The sequence below is a fragment of the Urocampus carinirostris genome, chromosome 3 (genome assembly GCF_059441175.1).
Source record: "Urocampus carinirostris isolate Australia breed hairy pipefish chromosome 3, RoL_Ucar_1.0, whole genome shotgun sequence".
Taxonomy (NCBI): domain Eukaryota; kingdom Metazoa; phylum Chordata; class Actinopteri; order Syngnathiformes; family Syngnathidae; genus Urocampus; species Urocampus carinirostris.
Window position 1 is genome coordinate 44,159,637 of NC_142351.1, and position 26,787 is coordinate 44,186,423.

A 26,787-nucleotide genomic window follows, 5' to 3' on the forward strand; every position below is an offset into this window, starting at 1 on the left:
GCGTGGTTATTTAGTTCAGGTGTATAACTGCAATCATTCAACTTTTGAAATAAACCAGTAAAAACATTCAATGCCAAGCGAACTCCCATGTTCATATGTGATCAAGAGATTAGTAATTTTGTGTCATGTTTCATGATAGAGGAAAATATGTCACAGCGTGTTTAAAATTAATTTTTAATCATTATGATAGTTATGATCAACCAATTGGGGAACCTCAACAGGAACTCGACGGTCAAAGGACTCGCTTCTGGTGACCGTGGCCTAATCAGACTTTAAAAGGAGAAGCGAACATCTTTTTTCCTCTCTTGAACAGCGCCGCTTTCTTTCCACAACAGCAGTCGACCGCACGTGCCCCTACCCAAGATAGGGATGGGAGTGGGTGATGCTTAGGCCTGGTTCAAGATGGCCTACCAGGGTCTCCCAGCTTGGGGACGGGCCATCCCAGAGCAACGATGCTTGGAGAGCCTGTGGATCTCCCCGTACATGCCGCCTGGATGAGGACAACCGCTGTGAAGTTCACTGTCAAAAGGAAAAGACTAATGGCTTTCTCCATGTTCCTGTGATGCTTTAGGCTCCCTCTCACACACAAAACTCTTCCAGCAAGGGTCTCCTTTTGTTCTTGGAGGTACACCAAAAAAAGATAACAGGACAACCTGTTGTTGGTGTTTTTGGCAAATAATCGTTCATTTCTGACATGCTATGAAAATAATTCCTGATAATTTAAATGAGTTGATTATCTTAAAACCGGGTTTATTGATCAGTACTTTCATCAATGCTTCTGGATTTCTTCTGCCTTGTGTGAACAATGTGCTTCTTTTTTTGTTTAATCCAATATTGTGTCATGTAAATGAAACATAGTTTGTTAGAATCCAACCACTTGCATTATTTATTTGTGTGCCTTTACTATTTTCCTTCTGGACTGATCAATCATTATCCGTAGCAATGAACTGAAAAATTGATCATCTAAAGCTAAAAATAAAATATGTTCAGAACATTGCTTCTTTCGTGATAAATGCTAGACTCAAAATAAGGCTAATTTGAATTCATTCATGTGAGAAACCGTGAGCACTACCTGCTGGTCGAATATTAAATCAATAAAATAGATTGAAAACCAAATAAATATAATTTAAAGCAATATTCTCTGCAGTATGCTGAATCATAAAGCATAACAATTTGGAGTTGACATTATTTTACTGATGCGGCCTTTCAGGAACAGAAAGTCTGTTTGGCATCCTGGCTTTATGCGGAACCTAATTGAAGAATCTACAATATATGATGAAAACTCACAGAACAAAACAGTAAACACCATAAGCAGTATTTTGTAACATTCTGCTGGAAGCTTGTTTTGAAACCATTATTTATGACAAAAACGACGGTCAAAATGAGCCTCACTGATCTTAGGCTATTCGGATAAACAGGCATATTTTAAATGGTTATATTTGTTGATATGGGACTCATTATCTAGCTTCATTATTAATTCTATAGACGTTTCCTAATCATCAAACGTCACACCGTGTAATGTAGTGAGCTGGAGAAAAAGCTTTTGTTCTGGAGAGCAGATTTGGTGGGTTTGCTGAATTTTGTCGTAAAATATATGGTGTGGCTCTCCCAAAAAAAAGGAAGTACAGTATTTTGATTCAAAAGAGTTTCCGACCCCTCCACTACAGACTTACCTATTAGACACCAGATGAAGAAATTATGACACTCACAGGGTAATTCTCTCGTGTGGCATTTTAAAAAGCCACTGAATGTAACCCACACAGAAGTGGTACAGATCAAGTTCCAGGTTGCTGTTTTTTCTGCCAGGGGTCAAAGTCGTTTCTGAGCTCTCGACTTTTGTCTGCGATGAGATCATGAAGTGTTTTAAATGGTCTCTCTGCGGCACTGAATGCTGTAGGGCGGTTAATAAGAGAATAAAAACACACCATAATTATGTTTAGCCTCCGCACTTGTATTGGTCCCTAGGCTTCGATAGAATCGAGGCGCACCTCCTGCCCTCCCTTGCTCCTGTTTATATTCATGTCACTAGAATAACTGAGTTCAGTACTTCACTCGGGACATGTGGCACATACTGTAATAAATGGTGATAAGGTTATTGCTGGTATGCACTCCTTACAATATCTTGAACACTTTCACATGGGGCACGAACATTTTGTCACATACAGGTCCATAAATCGTTACAGCATAATGTTTCTGATTTAAAATTACCGTATTTATATCAGAGGTGCCTCAATATAAATCACAGTCTGGATTTTCTTTTGTTTTCAGTTTAAATGTTAAGTAGATTAACAAAAAGTAGTACAAAGGAGACACTGACTTGAAATTAGACGAATCATCACTATGACTGCTGTTTTTTATCATTAGTGGGAGGCTTGTACCTGTTTCTTCTCAACAAACCTGCTCCACTGAAAGAAAAAAACTGAAAAAATGTAGGAAAGTAAAGTACAGGGATGCGATATGATCTTGTTCTGCAGTTGGATCATTTTGTGTATTGTCTCTCTTATTTGGAAATTTTAAGAAATACCTTCAGAATGAATTACACTTAAAATGCATAAACTTGTCAGATTTTGCTGATAGCATATAAATAAAGTATCATTTTGTTAATATTTTGCATTTTATTATTTTCCCCCACATTTTCTTTTAGGGCAGTTTCATTTTCATTTCAATGCATCAATGTAGGAAATTATGTTTTTGTCACAAGACAGGAACGGAGACAGGACCCAATAGCATTCATTTTACTCAGTTTTTATTAAGAAAGCAGTGCTTGCATCCACGGTCCAATGATCGTTGGTCACGGGTAGCAGATGGCAGGAACGCGGAAGTGGCACTTCCGTGTCGAGCGAGGGTAGTCGTTGACAGCGAGAAAACAGGTCGACGGCCAGGACGGGGGAGCAAAACAGAAACGGGTCCAGAAAAAGGTCGGCAACAGGTAGCAGGCAGGAAAACAGGGCAGGATAATGTCGGAGAGTACAAAGCTTGCCTAGCTGAGAGGATAGGTTCGCAGACGGTCTGACGGCTTCCTTTCGGAAGACGAGAATTTAAAAAGAGTCCACCAGCCAATCAGGTCTCGTGGCTGTTGGCGCCAACGGGGCAGCCGCAGATGCCCCGAATCAGTAATCATGACAGTTTTGACTCAACCTAAATTTTGCATTTTAAGTGTTTCATTGTTTTATTTTTATCAGCAAAGCACGTGCCTTAATTTTGTTGTGTGTTGCAAGGATCAATACAATTCTCATTCACACAAAGTAGTAGTCTTCTTGGAACTGCTGCACAAAACCCCGCTGGTAAAAAGTATGCTGCTGAAGCTAACCGCTATTTTCATCCACCACCTGCTTAATTTCCACTGTCAGACCAATGCAAAAAATGAAATATTGTAATGCTTTGTTGGCCAGCTAATTGCTGCGCCACAGAGCGTTATGGCGTGTCAATGGCAGTCATTTTAAAGACCTGTCAAAAATGCATGATCAATGATTACTTGACACTAACGTCAAAAAGTGACTCATTTGGACCAAACACCATCTTCTGACTCCACCATTCAAAATAGAAACTTGTTTGCTCGCCTTTCAGGTTGCTGAAATAATTAGGAATGGCGTGTTTGTTGGTTCTGCATATTGTGTCATGATTACTGATGCGGGGCACCTGAGTCTGCTCCTTTGGCGCCAACTGCCTCGGACGCTGATTGGCTGTGTCACGGTTGCCATGGCGCCCAATTGGCACCCGCCGTGTGGCGCCAGTTTCTGTCACGGTTGCCAGGGCGCCCAATTGGCCCCACACATGGACACCAGCTGAAACTCGTTGACAGATAACTCCCTGTCACTACTTAAACGCTGTCTTGTGAGTCGTTTTTTGGTCGGAGTGTTTGTGAGACTGTTGTGTTTTTGCTTTTGTTTTGCCAAGCCCTGTGAATCTCAGTTTTTTTGCCTGTATTTTTTCTCCTGTTTTGTTCTTGCCCCGATCTGTTTGATTTTGACCACTTCCGCGTTCCGAGCAATCTACTCCTCGCGACCAACGATCTCTGGATCGAGTGTGCGCTCCTTTCTCTTCTCCCCAATAAACTGTGAGTAACGTTACGCGAGTTCTGCTTCCTGTTCTGGCCCTGACAGGCTGCCTGTCTCTTTTTAAACCCCCGTCTTCCTGTCACCCGTTTTCAGTCCATCTGCGAACCTCAGCTGCGCTAGGCAAGCCTTCCGACCCTGACTCTCTCCTGTTCTGATTCCAGTTTGATTCCCAGCCCTGATCCCTTTTCTGAACTTGACTACGTTTTTGCTCCCCCGTCCCGGCCACCGATCTGTTTTTTCCTGACACTGCCATCGCTCGCCACGGAAATACCACTTCCGCGTCTGAGTAACCTGCTCCCCACGACCAACAATCTACGGATCGTGTATGCTACCATTTCCCTTCTTTCTAATAAAACTAAGAGAAACGCACGCAACTGGGTCCTGCCTTTGTTCTGGTCCTGTTATATTGAAGCACGTTTTCAAAACAGAGGCTGAAAACAGATGGTTAGTTCCTTGGAAGGTTTTATTTACAGAATGTATATTCTGGGCATTAATGAACTAACAGACAATTGCTGCAGCAATTGTGCCTTGGCTGACATGTTTTACCATCATTCTTATATAAAAAAAAAAAGGAAGCCCATAAGATGATTGAAACATGAAGTTGAATGGAGCACTTGTCTACCGATGACGGCCTCATCATCTTTTGGGAAATTTTACTCAAGCCGCTCAACTCTTATTGAGGAAATCAATCGTATCTTGCTAAAGCAGACGGAAGCTCGACTCGAGTTATTATGATTTTTTTTTCAGGAATGAGCCTGTTTAGACAACGCATGAACTGAAAATCTCTCCTGTTTTGTATTTTTATTCCACTTAAAGAAATAAGATGACATTATAAAATAAACACAACTGATGTAACATGACTACGAAGTTATAAATGAAGAAAGTACATAATAATGACGAAATACGGGCAGTGACACATCTCAATGTTACCAGACTAAACCAAGCAGATTTCCCAGAAGGACCACATGAATACTCATGCTTCCACATTTAACCGGAGCTTTGATATCACCCACTCACCATATGAACCTCCTTTAGCTACAAACTTGGGGCAGACGGCTCACTTCCTCTGTCTGGGAAGCAGATTTTCCCAAAGGCTAATCCACAAATGCAGATCCTAATCACAGATCCTTGCGTGATTTAATGGAGGCACTATGTTTCTTGACCAAAAAAAAAACAGGGGGAACAATTCCAAATGACTGCCATGCCTCGCCCATCACGGATGAATTATTGGAATGAACGTGACAGCCGTGTCACAGCGCCACCCCTTTTCCTCCCCAAAGCTCTTTGAGGTCGAAGCAAAGAGGTGAGACTTTGACACGGGCTTGACCCGCGGTGAACCCTCCTTGCATTAGGTCAGAGAGCAGGTCAGGTTTTATTCACGGCGTCGGAGGTGCTCATAGCAACTTAGTGCCCATCTGGAGGAATGTACCACACGCAGCTGGCATTTTGTGACGTTTTCATCAGATTGTTGACTCTTTGCACTGAATACAAACAGCTGGCGATTAAGCTGCACTGCCATGAATATGGATGCAACCAAGCTTGAGGTGCAGGCTCAGAGCTCAGTAGGAAGACTCCTCTAGCCCGGTGGAAGGCCCAAATTGAGTTGTCTGCCAGCTGATGAAGCCCCCATCTGTCACGTTTCCACTCCGAGCTCGGCTGACAATAGTGCCTGAGAGACAGCTGACACAGTTGACTGCTCTCAGTGTGGGATGTGAAAAAATGGAATGGGTTAAGACCTAAAAATTCTATGATTTTCTTTTGCTACATTTTTCAGAGCTATGAATCAAAATGCAGCTTAGAGCAGATGTGATGTCCCACAAAGGAATAAAAAGGTTAAAACTATTCAAAGCGAAAGACGTTCAAGTAAAAATATGCAATAGCATCTATCAACACACACTCCTTTCAAAATGATATACATTTGATTGAGGAGAGCGACACACAGGATAAGTATAAAGGTTGCCCCATGTGGAGAAGGTTTTTAATTTTGGCTTGTAAAGGTGCAAAACTTCCCCCGCAGTGTGATTTGTTTCCACGTTGGTCTTAAGCATGATTTTTTTCTGAAAGAACATCATAAATTATCCACTTGCACACCGTTTTACTTCGGGACAGATTTAGATTGTATCCCAAGTGTAATTTGTGGCATGAAGGAGAAATGCCAAAAATGCAAATGTTGACTCAAGTCTTTCTGTTCTATATAATTGTGTTTCTTATATTCAATGGAAATCAATTCAACTCTAAAACAAAATAGATGTCAGCAAATAATAATAATAAGAATGATAATCTAATCTCATCTTGTCTAAACTATTTTATAAATTCCAATATGCGGGTGGGTGTTTGTATGTGACTTAAAGGCTCCGAAACGGATGAACCGATTTCTGTGTTAATTTACATAGTTGTTCTTCAGGCCTCTGAAGTCTCTTTAGCTAAGTTTTGTTTCAAGGCACCCCCAATAAATACCACTAAAATAGATAAATAGCTGCTTTCGTGTGTTCTGCTTTTGTGGGGTCTGTAACTTGGCAAATTTGATACTTCAGTTCATGACCACCAACCACTCCAAACAGCCGAATACAAACTTCTATCTGTCCAGCAATGCTGGGTTGTTTTACTTGCATATTTCAAGACAAAATGAAACAAACCCCCTAAACTTGATACCGGGACAAAATCTATTTCTTCTGTGCACTTTATTTCTCTGTGTGACATAAACCATGTGAAATACAAATAATACCAGAGCCAGTTGTCCTTTATCAACAAATATTCAACTTAAAATGTTTCTCCCTCAGGCAATTCAGATCGTTTTGATTTTCATTTTTGTCGGTAATAATGGTTTCAAAACAAGGTGTAAGCAGAGTTATTTAGTATTAATGTCACAAAATACCGAAACAAAGAAGTAGACAACAATATTCACTGTTAGCTATAGGACGTCGTCACTTTTCTGACCTTGAGAATCAAGCGGTTATTATTCGTCCTCTATTACGCTTTAAAGAGCTATGAATCTTCAAAATCTTTGAAATCTACAAACATTTGTGTGAAAGGCCTCATGCGCATTGTCGGTGTCGTTGTGATTTTCATAACTAGGGAAAAGTATACGTATAGAAAAATATCCAGGAAAGAGTAGAAGGAATTCCAGCACGACCCGACCAGAACCCACCGATTCTAAAGCACAAACCAGCCTGAGCCTGACCAACACCTCAATTTCAGGGACCAAGCCCGGAGCAAACCCGAATTCTCATATTTTATTTGTGAAGACTTAGGAGGAGGCAGGGTTATTTTGGCCGACTCCACCAACCCCCCAGCTATGCGCCCTCTTCTCTGGGTCCGTCAGTACTCCCGAGCATCAATGCTGCGCTGCGTGGATACTCCACAAAGCAAAAGAAATAAAGGACAGTGACGGCTTAATAATAATAAAACATTTGCGAGACAGAAGCCTGGCCCAACCTGACCTGTATTTCTGGCCAGGCTCTGGCCTAAGATCTTATCTCCAGTAGAAGTCGTACGTCACACTCACGTGTGTATTCTGTTGCATCTCATTGGCAAAGAGACATGGAAAAATCCCAATGACATTTCTTCTTACCCGCCTTAAAGGTAGGAAAGCACTATGGCGCTACTACCGCTAGTGGTAGAAACATGGTGTTGCACCCCCAGCCAAAATTAATTGAAATGTGAATTTTATCTCCAAGTCAGATGCACTCACGAAAAGAGCCATATGTTTCCAATCCCTCCACAGGACTAATACGTATAAATTGCGATGGTTGGATGTTAATGAGACAGTCTAGACGCAAGACAGGAAGCAGAAATTGCCCAAAGTGTGGTTTATATAGTCACAGGCAATTGATTTGAGAGGACATTTGTACTCTCCCCTTACGGCCAGTTAGACAACTCAATGTTAATGTCAACTCCTGTTTAATCGACATCACTTGGGGACAATTTCTGTTGAGGCACAGTCACCTTTCAAATAAATCAACTTACATCTTGTTCAGCATTTATTGGCAGAGCAAGAGAGCAATATACATACTGCAATATAATAGAAAAAAAAATTTCGTTGTCTTACCTTGGATTGTAAATGAAAACAATGTGCTACTCCGTTTGAATACAAAGATCAATAGATAAGTAATCATCTTTTATGAAAAGAATCCATGCAACAAGAGAAAAAAAACTGGACGGCTTGACTTGCTTTTAGCTTGCACATACTATGACTAATTTTATTGACTGGGAGTGAGATGAGTTCCTCACTCTACATCTATAGATGTTCAGCGTGGTAATATACGTAACATACTATTTGTATTGATAATATTTATAAATCATTCAGCGATTTTGAAAAGAAAAATTCAAAAATTGTGGAATCAAATAAGATAGAACTTAACCCTAAATACATATAACCATTTTAGGGAAGGACAGGACATGTCCTCACCTATATTGAGCAATATTCCCTGCTGATATTAGGCAATTACTTTTAAAAAATTGCGCTATGTGCCCACCAATGCCCAGACTAAACCTAAACCCTTGAAGAGAACCATATCATATATTTCGAATTTCGCATTTTCATGATAACAGGTGAGGAACACCCTCAGCTGCCTGACCACACGTCACTGGTGTAGAAATATGTTCAGAAATATTATTATGATTTGTTTGTTTCTGAATAGGGCCGCACGGCAGACGAGTGTTTAGCACATCCACGGCACAGTTCTTAGGTCATGGGTTTGAATCCAGCTATCAGTCTTCCTGTGCAGGGTTTGCATATACATACACAGTATATATATACACAGTATATATATATACACAGTATATATATACATACATATATATATATATATATATATATATATATATATATATATATATATATATACAGTATATACATATACATGTATCTCTATATCTAACAAGAGCTCTAGCTTCCGATACACTTAAACTTCTTTCCACCAGTGCACGCATGACAACATCCATCCACGTCAATCGCGGCCTTCCTTTTGGTCTCCTTCCATTTACTTCTGGTCTGTAGATCCTCTTCAACATTCGCTCCTCATTCATCCTCTCCATGTGTCCAAACCAACCGAGTACTCCCTTATTCACACGGTTGCTCAGTTCCACTACTACTCCAGTTTTGAATCTCACAATTTCATTTCTCAATCCATCCAATCTTGTCACTCATTCTCCTCAAATATTTCATCTCAAAAACATTTAATTTCCTTCTCAAATCTGCTGTGAGATCCCTAAGAGACAGCAAGGTAAAGACAGGATGGCGGAAGACCGAAAGGTCTCGCAAACCTTAGTTATAGGGTAACTAAATGTGAGAGGATGTGGAAGTAAAGCGACTGAAGGAAGTAAGAGGAGATAGTAAAAATGATTTTATATATATATATATATATATATATATATATATATATATATATATATATATATATATATATATATATATATATATATATATATATATATATATATATATATATATATATATATATATATATATATATATATATATATATATGTCAAGAACCGGAACAGGATCAGGACCCAAACGCGTGACGTTCTCACACAAGCCTTTTATTTTACGGGAAATGGAGAGTCATGCACGTTAGGCAGCTGTCTGGCGTGGATAGACAGGAAGGCAGAGACCGACGAGATCGATTCCAATTTCCTGAGCAGATATCAGACGGATGGGCTCGATACCGGACAGGACGGGATAGACAGGATAGATAATGCAACAGGATATCGAAAATAAACAGGACAAACTAGATGAGAACGAAAACTGGATAGAATAATAAACAGGATAAAAATAGACGGGAACGGAACTGGAAACCGATATTAAAGAGGACAAAAATAAATGGGAACAATACCGGACAGGGAATATCAACAGGAAAGAGGACCGATTCAAAACCCTGTCTTGCGGGGCAGAGGTTCGTTGACAGACTGACAAACGAAAAATGAGAGCACTGAGCTTAAAAAGACGGAAAGCCAACCTGTCAATGAGCCGCAGCTGGCGACACACGGGCAGGGCCATTTGGGTGCCATGGCAATCGTGACAATATATGTACCGTATTTTCCGCACTATAAGGCGCACCGGGTTATAGGGCGCACCCCCAAAAAATAGTTTTTGGTCCTATATTTTCCATACATAAGGCGCACCGGATTATAAGGCGCTACAATGGGAACGTCGACAAAACAGTCAAACTTATTACCCCCTTAACATTCCGAAAGCTTGCAAAGAAGCAAATACGTGTTGTAGACACGTGCGGATGCGGAGTCCATACGATGTCACTCAAATGCATCGTTCCATCATTCGGAAGGTTAAAGTCTTGGGATTCAAGAAATGCCAACCATTCCTTAGTTTCTATTTTCTTTTTCGCTCGCAACTTTACTGTGCATGTGACAATAAACACTTGGAATTGAGTTTAATTTAAAAAAAGACCCATCACAGAAACATCGAAATCACTCTGAAACAAGATACTGGGAAAATATATAGCCGGAGTAGCTCACCGAAGTCGTTGCGTTCAATAATAATGTGCAACCATGGTCCTCTTATATCCGTGAGTGTAGTAAATCCAGGAGAGTAAAATATTTACAAATACAGAATGGTAAAACATGTTTGCTCTATGCTGTATACAACCAAACTTGCTATTCACATTCATCTTTTTCGGCCAATTGCAGGCTTTGTTTTGCCCCTTTAGCCTATGCAAGCGTGTAAATGATAAAAAGGATCCGCCCCCTTTACCTCCGAATAACTTTAGCCAATAGTGATCGATTCAACTGATGATTGACACATCTTTTTCGGCCAATTGCAGGCTTTGTTTTGCCCCTGTAGCCTATGCCAGCCTGTAAATGATGAAAAGGATCCGCCCCCTTTACCTCCGAATAACTTTAGCCAATAGTGATCGATTCAAATGATGATTGACACATTGGTTAGCCAATGAAACGCCGGTATTTAAATCCCAGCATACACCGCGGACTACTTCGCATTCGGGGGGAAATCTAGTCGGCGGCTGCTTGCTTTAGTTGCAAGACTTTGCGACTTAATATTGATCCATATATAAGGCGCACTGTATTATAAGGCGCATGGTCAGCTTTTGAAAAAAATTAAGACTTTTAGGTGCGCCTTATAGTGCGGAAAATACGGTATATATTAATAACTTATGCGGAAAAAAACAAATCTTGTTTTCTCAAATTTTGCATAATTTAGAATTTAAAGCATTCTTTTATATTTTTTCTCATGTTTTGGGGTTTAAATTTAGCATCGCAAGCAGGTCACGTCCCATTAATAACAACAACTATAAGACAATGGAACTGTCGAGCAGTCGTCAACCCTCACAGCGGTGCCAGGTATCTAAAAGGAATTCGCACCTTTCCGATCCTTTTCTCATGTCTCACACTGAGGCCTCCTGTTGCCAGGGTCTATTGTACCCGCAAAGGAATGATAATGGCCACTCTGTCCATTCTCCTCCCGTCGCTCTGCAAGGAGGGGGTGGAGAGACACTTTCACTTGTCCCCGCCACTTCATGTTTTGCCAAAGAAGAAACAAACACGCAATTGTCTTCTCAGCTTTACACTGATGGCAACAGAATGTCGCTCTACACACTACACTTAATTATGGCAGTACACAAACAAGGTCATTCTTTATTATTTTTTCTGTGGTCTAATGGCTGATCTTTAGTGATTTGCAGTGTATCATTGTGTACATTTGGAGGATTTATTTCTTTACTGTGAGACTTATTTGTATGTGAATGATTCTACCTTTCGATAGAAACCAGAGCAGGCTCTTTCAATGTACTGTTAGTTTAGGTCTGATTGCTTACTATCTTTACCACCTTTGGGTGCCACGGCATCCTTGGGTGTTGATTAGATCGCTGCTTATGGTGTTGATTGCAATTTTATACACAACCGCCCGCGAAAAGTGAACATTCGCAAAGTAGCGTCGCTCCTTCATAAAAACCCTAACCAACTAACTTCAAGATGACGTCCTTACCGACTGTTATCATACGACTGTGACAAAATAACAAATATCGATCTACAAATAAAAATACTGAACAAAGAATTGCTGTTTAATTAATGGTCTTTATTGACATTATACAAAGGTAAAATGATATCAGAGGGCTTCTCCTTTCATTGCAAGAAAGCGAATTGAAGAGTGTCTCGCCAGGTGCACGCGGGCATTGAGTAACCTCGGATTGAGGTGTTTGTTATGATTAAAATACAAGAGTCACGAATGTAGCGGTAACCCAAAGGTTTTAGCTCTAAGTCAGGGATCTGGAACCTATGGCTGACAAACCATATATGGCTTTTTATGAGTACATAAGGCTCTGAGATAGCATTTAACTATTGCACATTTCATATAGTGTAATAATCTGTGAAGCCCTTTGAGACTCTTCGTGATTTAGGGCTATACAAATAAAAATGATTTGACTTGACTTGACTTTGTGGCATTCTTACGTTGAATTAATTCAACCTGATTTTGGTACATGTAAAGCTTAAGACTGCGAGAGTCAAATTTTAAGTGGTATATTTGTATTGATATCGGACACAAGCTCTTACTTTTTGTTTGGAGAGAGGGTTTGGCGGTTTTGTTGAAATTTGTCGTAAAATACATGGTGTGGCTCACTAAAGGGGGTTATGCAGTGGAACAGTAAAGGACATAGAATAGCTCTTTTGGGATCTTATTGCAGAGTCAAACTGGTAACGGTGCATTCGCACTGATCGCTGCTTGGCCCTGTGGCTAGGACCTCGACTCAGCCTCTTGGCTGGAAGCAAGTGTCTCGGCCTCTTGGCTTTGTAGTGTATTCTGATTTGACCGATAACGGATGATGGATAATTGATAAAGAATATAGAACAATAAACCTCTACAAAATCCCCCCCCCTCTTTCTCTCTTGTGATTGAAACCATGACACTATTTGTTTATTGTTTGATGTATACGAAATAACATTTTCAACAAAATTGTAAACCTGCAAGTGGTCCTTATTTTAGCTAAATCCACCTGTAATTTGATTGCGTCTTTTTTACTGTCACTGTATCAGAATACGATAAAAAATGTTTTATCCTGATTACATACCCGTTAACTTGTACGGTTTTGCCGTACAAAGGACGATTATTATGCATTTTAAGACGTGTACGACGTACAAGAAAATCTGTACGGAAAAACATACATTTGTCAATTATGGGTACCATCCGGTATACACCGACTATCACGAAACGGCAAATCAATCAAATCAAACGAGTTCGCCGCAGAAGCCTCGATTTCGGTATCGTTTTTTCGTTGCAAACGAAGCGAGCGGTTTCATGTAGCGAAACGAAGTCCATCTCATTTTAGAGAACCGGCTTTTTCGGCTGAAGTCATTAAAGAGAGCCGGCTCTCAAACGGCTCACTTGCTTTGATGCATTATATTACGAATTATTATGTTGTATAAAGAAGTTAAGAAAAAAAGGAAGTATAAAATGAGAAGATGAAAAAAGACAGGTTTGTGGTTATCCCTTTAATCAGGATATTGACAACAATAATTTAATGCAGAAAATGAATTGATAATTTGAATAAGAAAATGTATTATTCTACTTAATTATATTTGCACATATTTTTTCCTTCTACTGTACAGTGAACGTCCAAACTACTTCATTTTTTGAACTTTTTTATAATAAACCTCATTCATGTCGAGCAACTCAGGATCTCACACCAAAATGTTAAATAACAATATATATGATATAACGAAACACGTGTACAATATAACATGTTAAACTACATAAATAAACACGTTTGGGGAAAAAATATGGTGTAAGATCAGTTTGTATTTTGTAAGGGAAAATACGACAGTTTGTAAGGGCGTGGAGCCCTGGAGGTTGACAGGTATGTGATTGTGTGATGCTGTTGCATATATTTCGTTACTCCCCCAACCCTGCACATTTCAGTATTGCATCAACTCCCTGTGAAACAAATATGATATCGAAAATGGTTTGAGTCGTGTGAATTCCAAGTGTACATGAACGCACCAGAGTGAAAACCTGCGAGAGAAGCGGCGATTGAAGGGATTGCAGACGGCCATTTTAGAACTGCCGTCAACACCGTGAATTCATCCACTGCCTTTTTCCTCTCCCACGCCAGATAAACCTTCGCTCCAACTGGGGGAATTTTACGAAAACAACAAGAAGAGTGTGTGTATTCAAGCTCATCACGGTTCTTTTCCAAGTCGGGATGCGCTTCCGAAGGAATAAACTCTTCGCATCTGCCGTCGTGCTGGTCCTGGGGCTGGCGTGCGCACTGGATGCGGCTAAAGGTAACTAAGCGGTCTGGGGCTTTTTCTTTGCCCGAGTATTTTCTCTGCGTTCAGCCGCCGAACATGTTTCGCCTGGCGGTGCCTAAAAACGAGGCCCGGCTGCTTGCTTAGCGGGTGAAGGTTACAGCAAGGAGGGATGCGTGGAGGAGGAACCTGCTCCCGAGTCGCGGCAAGTGCAGATAGCGATGCTGGACACAACGCAATTATTTCGGCTTTGTATCATACTAAAGCCCCCAGTTTAATATCCTATTGCGATTTCTAAAGTATTGAGTTAAAATAGATTGCGGTAATCACAATCGAGGCACCGCAAAGACCCTTTTCTCCGTTGTCTATTTTTAGCGTTTGACTGCACCGTGTCGCCTTTAAATAAAATATGAGCTTGCTTCTCCCCTTAAAAACTCATTAATTTTCTTAATGATTTAAAAAAGATCCATTTACATACCTGCCCAGCTCGGTCCATTACGCCCTTAATGATTGCAATTCTGCTTATTAAGCGATAAAAACACATCACTGACAAAACGCGGCACCTATTTACTCGCAGCAAGACAGACTGTGTACAATAAAAAACAATATCATTTGTGTAAATAAGCTTATTAACCAAGTTAACAAACAATTCGTTAAGCATCTTTCCTGTTTTTTTCCCTAGGGAAATACAACAAAACTGATTAGAGAAATACAACAAAAATCCTACAAAAATACTTCTGTAGAAGTTCTACAACAATACTGCAGAAATAATGGAAAAATCATGCTACGGCAATACTACAAAACTACTTCTGCAGAAATACTACAAAGAAATCAACTGCATAAAGGCTACAAAAATCCCACTACAGATATAGTACCAACAGACTACAAAATCCTACTACAGAGATACTTAAAATACTAGAGAAATATTAAGAATACTACATAAAAACTACAAATATTATATGACAAAAACAAGACTGCACTGGCAGAAATACTACAAGAATACATCAAAAATAGTAAAAAAAAAAACTATTGCAGAACGAGTAGAAAATTATTACAAAAATCCTACTGTAGAAATATTGCAGTATCTTTCTTAGTTATTTACCCACTTAAAACAGTCAATTTAGTGTTGCTTATTATATGTAGCAGTATATATATATATATATATATATATATATATATATATATATATATATATATATATATATATATATATATATATATATATATGGGTGTCCCCTGCCCACTGCCCGGAGATGGCTGCGATGGGCTCCAGCCCCCCCGCGACCCTAATGAGGATAAGCGGTACGGCTGATGAGATGAGATATATATATATATATATATATATATATATATATATATATATATATATATATATATATATATATATATATATATATATATATATATATATATATAAATATTCCCCCACATACAAACATTGTTGTATTACATATACAATTTAAAAATGTCAAAAAACATGTACACTATGGGAAACACGTATTATCCATTGCTAAGTATGACTAATAGGTATTACATAATAAGGACCTAAAAAAACAAATATTGTTCGTTTTTATGTTTTATACCTATATGTTTAATATTGTAATTGGCTACGCTTTGCAGATTTATTCTGTGGATTATGCGCACTGGGGGCTTGTTGAGGGCAAAAACAATTTGTTCCAGTCGTCGTGGCGTGAGAATTCCCCAATCAAGACAAAACGTCATTCAAGGGTACTAAAGGAGGGGCTTCCAGGTTTGCATGTGTGTATTTGCTGCAGGCCGTGCACCTCCTCCAATACCCTGTTGTGTGCAATCGTGTGAGTCAACCCACAAAGACAGTTTACAGTTTTGACCAAAGCTTTTGATCTTGGGCAAAAAAGAGAAAAAAATTAGATTAAAAGGCTAGGCCCAATTATAAACACTTGGAATGTTCGAGAGCATATTTTTAAGACTGATGATGATTGTAGTAGAATTGTCTTAAAATTTAAATTGTCTTTATTGTCATTGTTGGGTGCGTTACCAAAAAAAAAAAAAAATTGGTCACAGTTAAGGTAACCCCATTTCAAAAGTAATTCTGTTACCTCCCAAATTACTGACACACAAAATTAGAGCATTACTCTGAAAGGAACAATCTAGTTACAAATTTATGTATATTCTTGCATTAAACCCTACCCCCTAAAACTGCTTTGAAATAACCACATGATAAAATAAATGGAAGAAATGTGTACCTTAACCCAGTGAAGCCTTCATATTTCTTGTGTAGTCTTGAGAGCTTGCAAACAAACACTTGATGAGACACTCCATATCCATTTTATCGCTGTGTTTCTAACCACTCAAATATTACGTCTCTTACTGTCCAAAACATTTTGCAGAATAAAAAAGACCACAATTCAGCAACCATTTACCTTAATTTCCATGCTCATGTTTGCCCCATTGATTTCATTGTTCCTGTATACAGTAAGTCACACCCGCTCCTCACGCTCTGCCCATCATTGGCTACTGGTGGGACATATGATTTGACCCCCTGATTGCTTTATTTTATTGTATTCTGGTATATTTGTCTCGGATGGGAGTATATATGGTAAGGAGAATGTTATAGCTCCATGACAAAAAAAAATCTGCGTCATCATAGTCTGTGCTTGAGACGGTGCCATCGTAGACTGTATTCAGTTGTACTACGTTTACCCTTCTTAAACGTTGCTATATTGAAAGTTACATGGTGAGCGAAAGTGGGACAGTTAGCGAGCAGAGGACGTCGTCATTTAGTATCAGCTTTTAGTAAGTAGCGGAGTACAGCACAATTTGTAAAAACAGTTGAGTTACAAACTTGTATTAATAACATGTCTCAGTACTCCCTACGAAAAGTAGTTGTTTTCGCATTTGTTTGCGTTAATCCCAACGCTAGTCATTGATAACAACGTAGTGAACATTGTTTACAACAAGATTAGACGTGGCAGTCCTGGATTAACGTGATGAAAAAAATGTGATAAAAAGAATGTGAGTAGCATCTATCCATCCATTTTGCTCCACTTATCCGCAGTCAGGTTGCTGGGGCAGCAGCCTCAGCAGGGTACCTCAGACCTCCCTCACGCCCAGCCACCTCATCCAGCTCATCTGACGAATTCCCGAGGCGTTCCCAGGCCTGCCTAGAGACGTAGTCTCTCCAGCGTGTCCTATGTCGTCCCCTCGGTCGACCCCTGAGTCTACTGCCAGGTGGGACACGCCCGGAGGGATCCAGAAGGCATCTTTGTTAGATGCCCGAGCCACCTTAACTGGTTCCTCTCAATGCAGAAGAGCAGAAGCTCTACCTTAGTCCCTCCCAGATGACTGAGCTTCTCACCCTATCTCTGATGGAAACCCCAGCTACCCTGCCGCTTGTATCCGGGATCTTGTTCTATTGGTCATGACCCACAATTAATGGCCATAAATAAGGGTAAGAACATAGCTCGACCGGCTGGCAATGCGGACCAAACTCTGGCACCTGAAATACAGAGATCGCACAGCCCTGATAAGCTGCTTCCAGAGTCCAGCAGGCCAGCAGGGCCCAATAAGACTGCTTCAGCTTGACAGAATCCCTTTCTACTGGTGACTACTAATGGGTCCGTGGGTTGCAGCCCCTGCAGGCACTGACTACCTTAGGCCACAGCTTTGATCAGCTGCCTCGACGATGGAGGCACTGAACATGGTCCACTCGTACTCAATGGTCCCCTGCCTCCCTCAGGACATGGGCAAAGTTCTGCCGGAGGTGTAAATTGAAACTTTTTCTGACAGAAGATTCCGCTAAATGTTCCCTACAGACCCTCACAACACTTTTGGGTTTGCCGGGTCAGACCAGAATCTTACCCCACAATTGAGCCAACTCACCACCGGGTGGTGATCAGTTTACATCTCCGCCCCTTTCTTGACCCAAAACTAATTGAAATTAAATGTCCTTCATTAAAGTACACAGTCCAAAAATCACAGCCGGCAAAATGAACAGAAAATGATATCGGTACTTAAGTTTTGATGCAGACCTGCAGAGTCCGGGTCCAGTTGAAAGTAATCCAAGGAAAAAAGTGTATACTTCCAAAGGTAAGGGTGGGAAAAATAAATATCCACTATTGTCCGCCGCGTCCACAAACAGGTCCGTCTGTTCCTCACCTTTACCGGTCCCCACTTCCCGTCACCCCGCGTTTGTTCCGCCCCGCCTTTTTCATTCGCCCGTGCAAAACATATCAGAATAAGTGTCTAAAATAAATACAAATAAATACATTACAAAAATATACAACCATTCAACCATTTTTCATTAGGCTCTCTACCATCCACCCTTTCGCCTTAACCTTCACAACAATGTCTTTCGGAAACTTTTCTTTCGGCAAAGTAATCCTCTTAAAAATTACCATTGGTGGAAGCTTCAGTCCAGATGCAGTGCAGCCCAAAACACAGGTGAAATGAGTTCTCTCTTGTCCGGTTGTTTTCAGCATGACAGATGATTCTCCTCTCTTGTTGACGGTCCTGGTGAGGGGCAGGTCGAATGTGAGCGGTACCTCATCCAAATTTATGATGTCGTCTGGTCCAATTGAATTCTCTGCTATCTTTTTTTGAAAGAATTTGTGAAAATGTGCGACTTGTTCCTCGTAGTCGGGAGGGAGTTGCTGACGCAGAGTTGTCCGTCTCCTGACGCACAGACCTTTTCGTTTCATAAATCTAAGACACCACGACGGTCCTCCTTTGAAATCTGGAATTTTCTATTCGGTGGCGATTGTTTTTGCTTTCAGTCTGATCTGCACAGTCGAAACACCTCGGCCATCTTCTCTCTGTGTGTTCACACAGTCTTCTAGAAGGTCTTCAAGTTCGGGCCACCTAATTTCATTACCTTGGAAAGCTTTTTTCGCCTTTTTACATTTCTCCAGTTCTTCCCGCTGCCGTTTCCAGCGTCTCACCATTGATTCGTTTATGCCAAGTTAACGTGCAGTAGCTCTGTTTCCTTCTTTATCGGACTGCTCGATTGCTTTTAGCTTGAAAACTGCGTCATGTGCCTTTCTTTTTGTATTTTGCATGATGAGAGTATGTTTGATTTGATTTATGCACAAGCCAAGAAGTTGCAATCTTCCTCGGTGCATATATTCCACCGGTCTTAATCTTACCTTTTGTACTCGAGGGCCGCTGGCGGCTGTTAGAAAATTACATAAATTGGCCGCATCACTGAATAAGCCGCAGGGTTGAAAGTTTGGGAAAAAAGTAGCGGCTTATAGTCCGGAATTTACGGTATATAACATTTAAGATTAAGTTGGAATTGAGAGGTATTTGTTATTTTTCTGATATAACAAGTGTAGAATAAAAGCTTTTAAGTATACCTGTATACTTGCCAGCGCAATGTGATCAAGCCATGAAAAAGGATCCGGATCAGTTTTCATTTTGAAACCAATTTGTGGCTGTTTACCTTTAAATCTTCTGCAGTTTTTGTGAGTTGCATCTGCTGGCTTCCCAGCAGTGATGTGTGAAATCACCATCTGGGTAAAGGCTTACGTTGTTCATGTTAACACTCTGCAGACCCACTCAGGTTGACCACTCTTCAGCTTTTTGAGAGTAATCATGATGTGCTTATTTACCTTTTTTTGTCATAGATGATATTGCGATGTGTGTTTTAAATGTTTTGTTGCGTGCCACATGCTGTATCAGCTGCAGTGGTACCAGTTAAAAATAGTTTCTACTAGGGTTGCACCGATAATTCAGAGGTTGAATATTTTTTGTTTCATTCATTTAGCCTTAACCCTTGATTTCAAGAAGTGATGTCAATCTCCGTTTGGCTCTGGGGCCTCACCCAAACTTTCTGTTCGCAGGCTGGCTGTATAAGTGAAATTATGTAAACCCTGCATATATATATATATATATATATATATATATATATATATATATATATATATATATATATATATATATATATATATATATATATATATATATATATATATATATATATATATATATATATATAATATAACAGAGACTAGTATTTTAGATTACAAATGCTTTATTTAAAAGTGTCTTTGTGCCTGAATAAAACGCTCCAACAACCGGATTAGATTTCTGTCTTGGTAAAAAAAATTGCCACTTAGTTTTTTTTTTTTTTTTTTTTTTTTTTTTCGGAGACATATTGTGTTTTACACGTAAAAATAGGGTGTAGCATAAAATCTACCACTTTTGTATGCATTTATTCACAACGGGGCAAGAACATTTTCATGTTTGGCATTGAATTTGTTTACTGGTTTATTTTAAAAGTTGAGTGAATGCAGTTTTATACTTGAACCACCTCAACACACTATACAAACGCAACAGTGCCCTTTAGCGGCCAGAGACAGCGTTTGGTTCGCATTTATTTAAAAAAAATGTAGAGCAGGGTTCCTGTGGATCCTTGAAAAGTCTTTTAAGGTTTTGAATTCATTCTTTTGAAAATAAGGCCTTAAATAGCACTAAAACTACTTAAATCCAATTTACAAAGGTCCTAAAAATGTGAACACATTTATAATATTTATATTTGTAATATTTATCATGTGTCTTTTTTAATAATTCACCGATTTTACTTTCATGACAACGTCACGTGACTACAGTAACGGAAGTATTAAAACGATGATGTGGTTTCAGTCAAGCCTTTTCAGAGCAGAAGTGTGTTTTAAGTCTACCCTCAATACACAATGCAATTTTGGATACGTGTTTACTTTGTACCATAGGAAAGTGTACATTTAATGAAAAGTGGCTTTCCGATAACGTTTCTCCCAATGGCTGAAAGCTATGCCAGGTAATGTGTACGAGGCACGAGGTATTGTGTGCAAGAAATATTTGTGTAATTTTGTTTTGTGTTTCAGTTGTGTTTTTTTTGTCGACTTGGTCTTAAATTTCATATCAAAAGTCTTTAAGTCTTAAAAAGTCTTGAATTTAACTTGCTTTAAGCAGTAGGAACCCTGCCAGAGAGACTCACTTCTTTTTTTGATACACTCAGCAATTTATCCAACGGGCTGGATCTTGCCCACAGGTCTATGATTGCCATACATGATCTAAAACTATTATTAGATAAAAAATATACTTTTTAAAAATTGATTTGCTTTAAAAAATTCTATAATAATATTTAACAGCTTTCAATCATACAGAAGATTGGAGTGTTTATTTCATAATTCAGCTAATTTTCAAAAATTGGGATATTTAAAATGAAAATTTAGATATTTTACTTTATCCTCCATTTATAATTACCGCTTAATCTCCGGACATCTTTCTTCTTTTTTATTAACTTTTTTATTTTTATATCTATATGTTATGAAGAACATGTGTTTCTTAAAATGATTCTACATCAGGGAAATTTAATACATTCATCATAGTGTCACGACCAGAACAAGCAGTGGACCCAAATGCGTAATATTTCACACAATGCTTAATTAAGGGATTGGGGACGGCAGTGCGAGAGGAAAAAGACAGCGATCTGGTGCTCGCTGGGCAGGAGGAGCAGGAACCCTTGCGGCCGGTGACAGGCGGCAAGTCAGGTAGCCGGGACAGGAGAACAAAGTGTGGTCATGGATCGGAAGCAGGTCGGGTAGCCGGGACAGGAGAACAAAGCGTGGTCGGGGATCAAAAGCAAGTCAGGTAACCGGAGATGATCGGGAAGCCAGGGATAGGGGATCAATCCAGGAAACTGGGGACAAAATCAGGCAGCATACAGAAACAGGTCGGAATCAAAACAGGAGCCAGAGTCAAAAAGTGCTTGCCTTGCATGTGCTGAGGTTCGCTGACAGACTGAACAAGAGTGACCGAGAATGCAGTACTAAAATAGGAAGAGAGATAATTAGAAAACGAGTGGCAGCTGGGGCTGAAAAAGTGAGCGCAGGTGAGGGAAATTAGCGGGCAAGTAACAGAATTGTGACACATGGGTTTCCAACTCTTCTACACTTTTCCGTACTTCTAATCCTACGTCTTTTCTTTGCAGCATTACGTTGTATAATTGATTTTGAGAATTGTTGAAAAACTGGGCCTTTGGCAAAACAAAATCCCAGGTCTATTTTTTTTCATTTAGCGGCTCCACTTTTATAATTGTGTTTGGTAACTACAAAACCTTTTTTTTCCCTTTATGATAGTTATTGTAAATAGTGGTTTTACAGTCGTGATATGAATTTATAAGGCCCCTCACATCCATTGCTACAGTATGTTTTTCTTTTTAAGACTGGTAGTCAACAGAGCTATTAATAGATATAATTTTGAATATATCAATAATACAGAGTTGATGATAAAGGCTGCAAAGGTGTCTGTGATAAAGAACTTCTTAAGTGGCTCTAGTGAACAAACGACATCAATAAGTAATCTAGTTCTGTAATTTATGCTGGTAATTTTACAATATTAGTTAAAAAACAAATACTATCAATACCAAATGACTTCTGTCTACATTGCCCCAATCAAATATACGTGCCTTCCCAAAGGATGTCTCTTTTTATAAGCTTTTGCCAGGGTTTTCTATGGAACATAATACTTTTTCAGGTTCAAGTCCTCATTCTAGATACCTCTATCACAATGTACTCTTTGTTCAAATGGCAGAAATTCAGGTTCTTCAGAAATGTTTACACAGGATTATCCCCAGAAATTGCCCAAACCTTTTAGCCTTTAGTTTTTGGTAAATGGCTCTTAAGCTCCTGAAAGGATTGGTCATAAGAGTGATGACATTGTACTCATTGGTACATTCTTGGACTCTTTGGATTCAGTGATCTGTCAAGAATGGGTCACTTACTTGTGAATATTCAAATGTTCACCTGATGACTCAGAAGTTGATGTGATGTTCCCGGGGAAGCATTCGTGTGAGGTGTTTTGTTTGATATACATATGGTAAAACTCAATGTGAAATTGAATATTCAGATTCTTTAAACATAACTTCCCAGAAGGACAGGATACATACAGATCAGAATTGACCCCTTTCCATTTTATGTCATTAAGGGATCAGTACAGTATGCGTGCGCATTGTTGACCCAAAACAGGGGTGTGGCAGTACAAATTTGAACGGAGTGGGAAAAAAATGTGTATTTTGAATTTGGTCACAGTTTACAAAAAAACATTTCCAGCTTTTGTGTGTGCGGGTCCACAAATCACAATTTTAAGGAACTCAATTTTTTTGCAATTCCAAGACAGTCTTGCCGTTTCAAAGCTGTTTGAAAAAAGACCGTAGGAGACTGTTTCTGCAAGCCATTAAAACAACTGACTGGACTGAGGACATCATTAGGAGTGTCTATGTTTGTATTTGTATTTTATATTTTGTAATCAAAAGAAAGGTTTTTTGGTTGTTGTTGTTGACTATGATTACTATAATTAAGTCACTATCTTGCTGCTTGCAGATATTTTGTCCTTATTTGAGATATTATGATCTACGATCTACAACTTTTTATGTCAATTGGCTGGTATAAACTGACATGTATTCTGTCGTTCTGTCTCAACAATGCGCACAGTTACGCTACGCCACACTTGTTTACGAACACTGAAAGGGGCCTATTGAATTTCACATGTACATAAAGCATTAGGTTCAATGATACATGCATGTGATAGGCATGTCCACATCAAGCTGTTTAGGGATTAACCAGTAACAGAGCGAAACCTGCTCAGCGGGCTAGTTGGACCAAGCCCCTCGACTTCTCACTTCTTGATTCTCTCAGTGGCCCTTTGTGTCGCCTGCACAGAGACGTGATTGAGTTGAATTCAAGGCTCTGAATCTCCCAGACGCCCACTAAACCTTCCCCCTTCAGAAGAGTTACACGGCCGCAGTGGTTGTGCCCTGTCGGGTGCTTGTAATTGCACGTAGGACAAACAAATCCGGTTGCCTGGCAGGCAAACTGAGAGGCGCCCCTATGTTGGGATTGAAGGTCCCTAAGGTCTTGAAGTTCCAGGCTGTTTAAATCAACCATAAACAGTTCCTGCTCTGTTCTGGAGGCGGGCCGCATCAATAAGCTCGGGAGGCTGTAAGGATAGATGCGCAAATAGAGAAGTGTGTTGACTCTGAATGTTAACAAATTTTTCCTGAAATATTTCTAAACCTATTCCTATATCGTATAAATGTTAAAGCGAGTCATTTGAGCTAGTTGATTTTTCAAGGTGCAGTTGCCTCATATCTTCCCTCAGCAATTTAGATTTTTTTGGTTGACCTAAGCACAACCTGCAGCTGCCACATGAGGCATGTTAAAAACTGCATCCATTTGTAAACTGCTGAGCAATATCAGAATAATTAACACAGCCCAGGAGATCATTGGAGACTCTCTGTCCAATCTGGAAAACATTGAGAGCTCTTGATTCTACTAACCTAATGCCCTCTGGTAGGCACTAAATGTCCCTTGAAACAAGGATAAACGGACTTAGAGACAGTTTCTTCCCCAGGGCCATCACCACCCTAAACTAGGGGTCAAAACTGTGACTTATTTGGGAAAATTATGTTACAGCTAAATATTATTGCACTACTTTTAATTGCACTAATGTTACGGTGTACTGTTATCTCATTGCACTATTATCATAAGTTAGGCTATATTTCTTTCTTTTTTTATTGTCTTCATAAAAGTACACATTATTTGTAGGGGCGGCAGTAGCTCAGGAGGTAGACCGATCGTTTTAGGATTAAGGGATCCCAGTTCGAATCCCGGCTTGTCCGTGTTACATGTCGAAGTGTCCTTGGGTAAGACACTGAACCCCCAATACCCCCAATAAGCAGGTTAGCGCCTTACATGGCTGCACAGATCACGGCCGCTATTGGGAAATGTGAAGCACAATGTAAAGGGAAGTTATTGACTTGAAAAGCGCTATATAAATGCAGATCATTTCATTTCATTTGTAAATATTTGTCGGTCTAAAAACTAAAATAAATGTGCAGATTATGAGAAGGGTCTTGGGGAAATTTCAGTGTCTTGGATGCATTGTGACCCCGATGTTAACAAATCTGAATACATCAATTCATAAATGTCCAGATTTAACAAATAAGATGTCATATAATGAAAAAATAGAGGGTTAAACTTGAGGCATTTCTAGGACGTCAGATTTGGTTTCTGCCCGGATACTTTAAACAGGCATGCTCGTTTGCTCAGTCCTATGTAATCAAACAGCTTCAGATTCAAACATAAATGTGACAGAGCTGTTTACTTTCAGCAATGTCTTCTGCCGTGCATAACGTTTGCACCAGGATTTTTAAAAGTAAATAAACAACAAAACCTGGGTGTCTTTGCAGAAGGTTTAACATGCCCTGAACTAATTTTATGATACATGCAAAATCCATAGATGAAATTCACAAACGGTAAGGTTTTTCGGAGGACTAAAAATTAAAAGGCAGCAAAACATGTGTTGAAGTAGTAATTTTTAGAATGAAGAATGTTTGAATTAAAAATGTAATCGTCTTTATTATTATTCTTAACAACATATTGAACATTGTTTACAATGACATAAGACATAATACTCCAGGATATACATGTAATAAAATACGTTAAAGTTAAAATAAGAATGTCAGGATGAGTAGGTAAATATTTACATTTACATTGTGATTTTAGACTGGCCTAAGTTGTAAGTGCATCAGAACAATATCCATCCTTTTTTGCACCACTTATGCTCAGTAGGGTCGCACGGGTGCTGGAGCCCATCCCAGTTATCTTCGGGAAGTGGGCAGGGGACACCTTGAACTGGTTGCCAGGCAATCACTGGGCACACAGAGACCGACAACCTACTCACTCGTTCACATCTAGGGACAATTAGGACCAGCCAATTAACCTGATTTGCATGTCTTTGGAATGTGGAAGAAAACTGGAGTGACCAGAGAAAACCCACAAAAGCATGGGGAGAACATGCAATCTCTGCACAGGAAGGCTGGTAGCTGGAAACCATGACCTCGCAATTCTGCAACGAAATATAGTACAATGGCATTCACAGCAACATATTTTCAAACTTAGAGTAGAGAAATAAAATATGACTATACATTTTCCTATAAATAGGCAAAATATATTTTCTTTTATTTTTACAGTCTTTTGTGCATATTTAGGGTGGTGATGGCCCTGGGGAAGGAACTGACTCTGGGCCTGTTAGTCCTTGTTTTAAGTCATCTGTAGTGTCTGCATGAAGGCAGGAGGCCAAAGAGGTGGTGGTCAGGGTGAGAAGAGTCCTTTATAATTTTGTTGGCTCTGCTGCGGTATTGGACTTAAATTTGTGTTTGTATGCTATTGCGTAGGCAGCACGGCGGCGCAGTGGTTAGCGCTTGTGCGGCACAGTTCATGTCATGGGAACCTGTCGTGGGTTCAAATCCAGCTCCAGACTTCCTGTGCGGAGTTTGTATGTCCTCCCCATGCTTGCGTGGGTTTCCTCCGGGCACTCCGGTTTCCTCCCATGTTCCAAAAACATGCATTTCAGGTGAATTGGCCGGTCCAAATTGTCCCTAGGTGTGAATGAGCGAGTGAGTTGTCTGTCCCCGTGTGCCCTGCGATTGGTTGGCAACCAGTTCAGGGTGTCCCCTGCCCACTGCCTGGAGATGGCTGGGATGGGCTCC

At 39.8% G+C, this 26,787-nt stretch overlaps 1 protein-coding gene across 4 annotated transcripts in view; it reads left to right on the forward strand.

Annotated features, from left to right (window-relative positions):
* Positions 1–14,064: 14,064 nt before the first annotated feature.
* clstn1 (calsyntenin 1) overlaps positions 14,065–26,787 on the forward strand; it is a 51,327-nt gene continuing 38,604 nt past the window's right edge. For all 4 annotated transcript variants that reach the window (XM_088331996.1, XM_088331998.1, XM_088331997.1 and 1 more), the window contains exon 1: positions 14,065–14,312. In XM_088331996.1, coding sequence (XP_088188122.1) covers positions 14,231–14,312 — 82 coding nt within the window. In that variant the 5' untranslated portion in view covers positions 14,065–14,230. The remainder of the gene's footprint in view (positions 14,313–26,787) is intronic.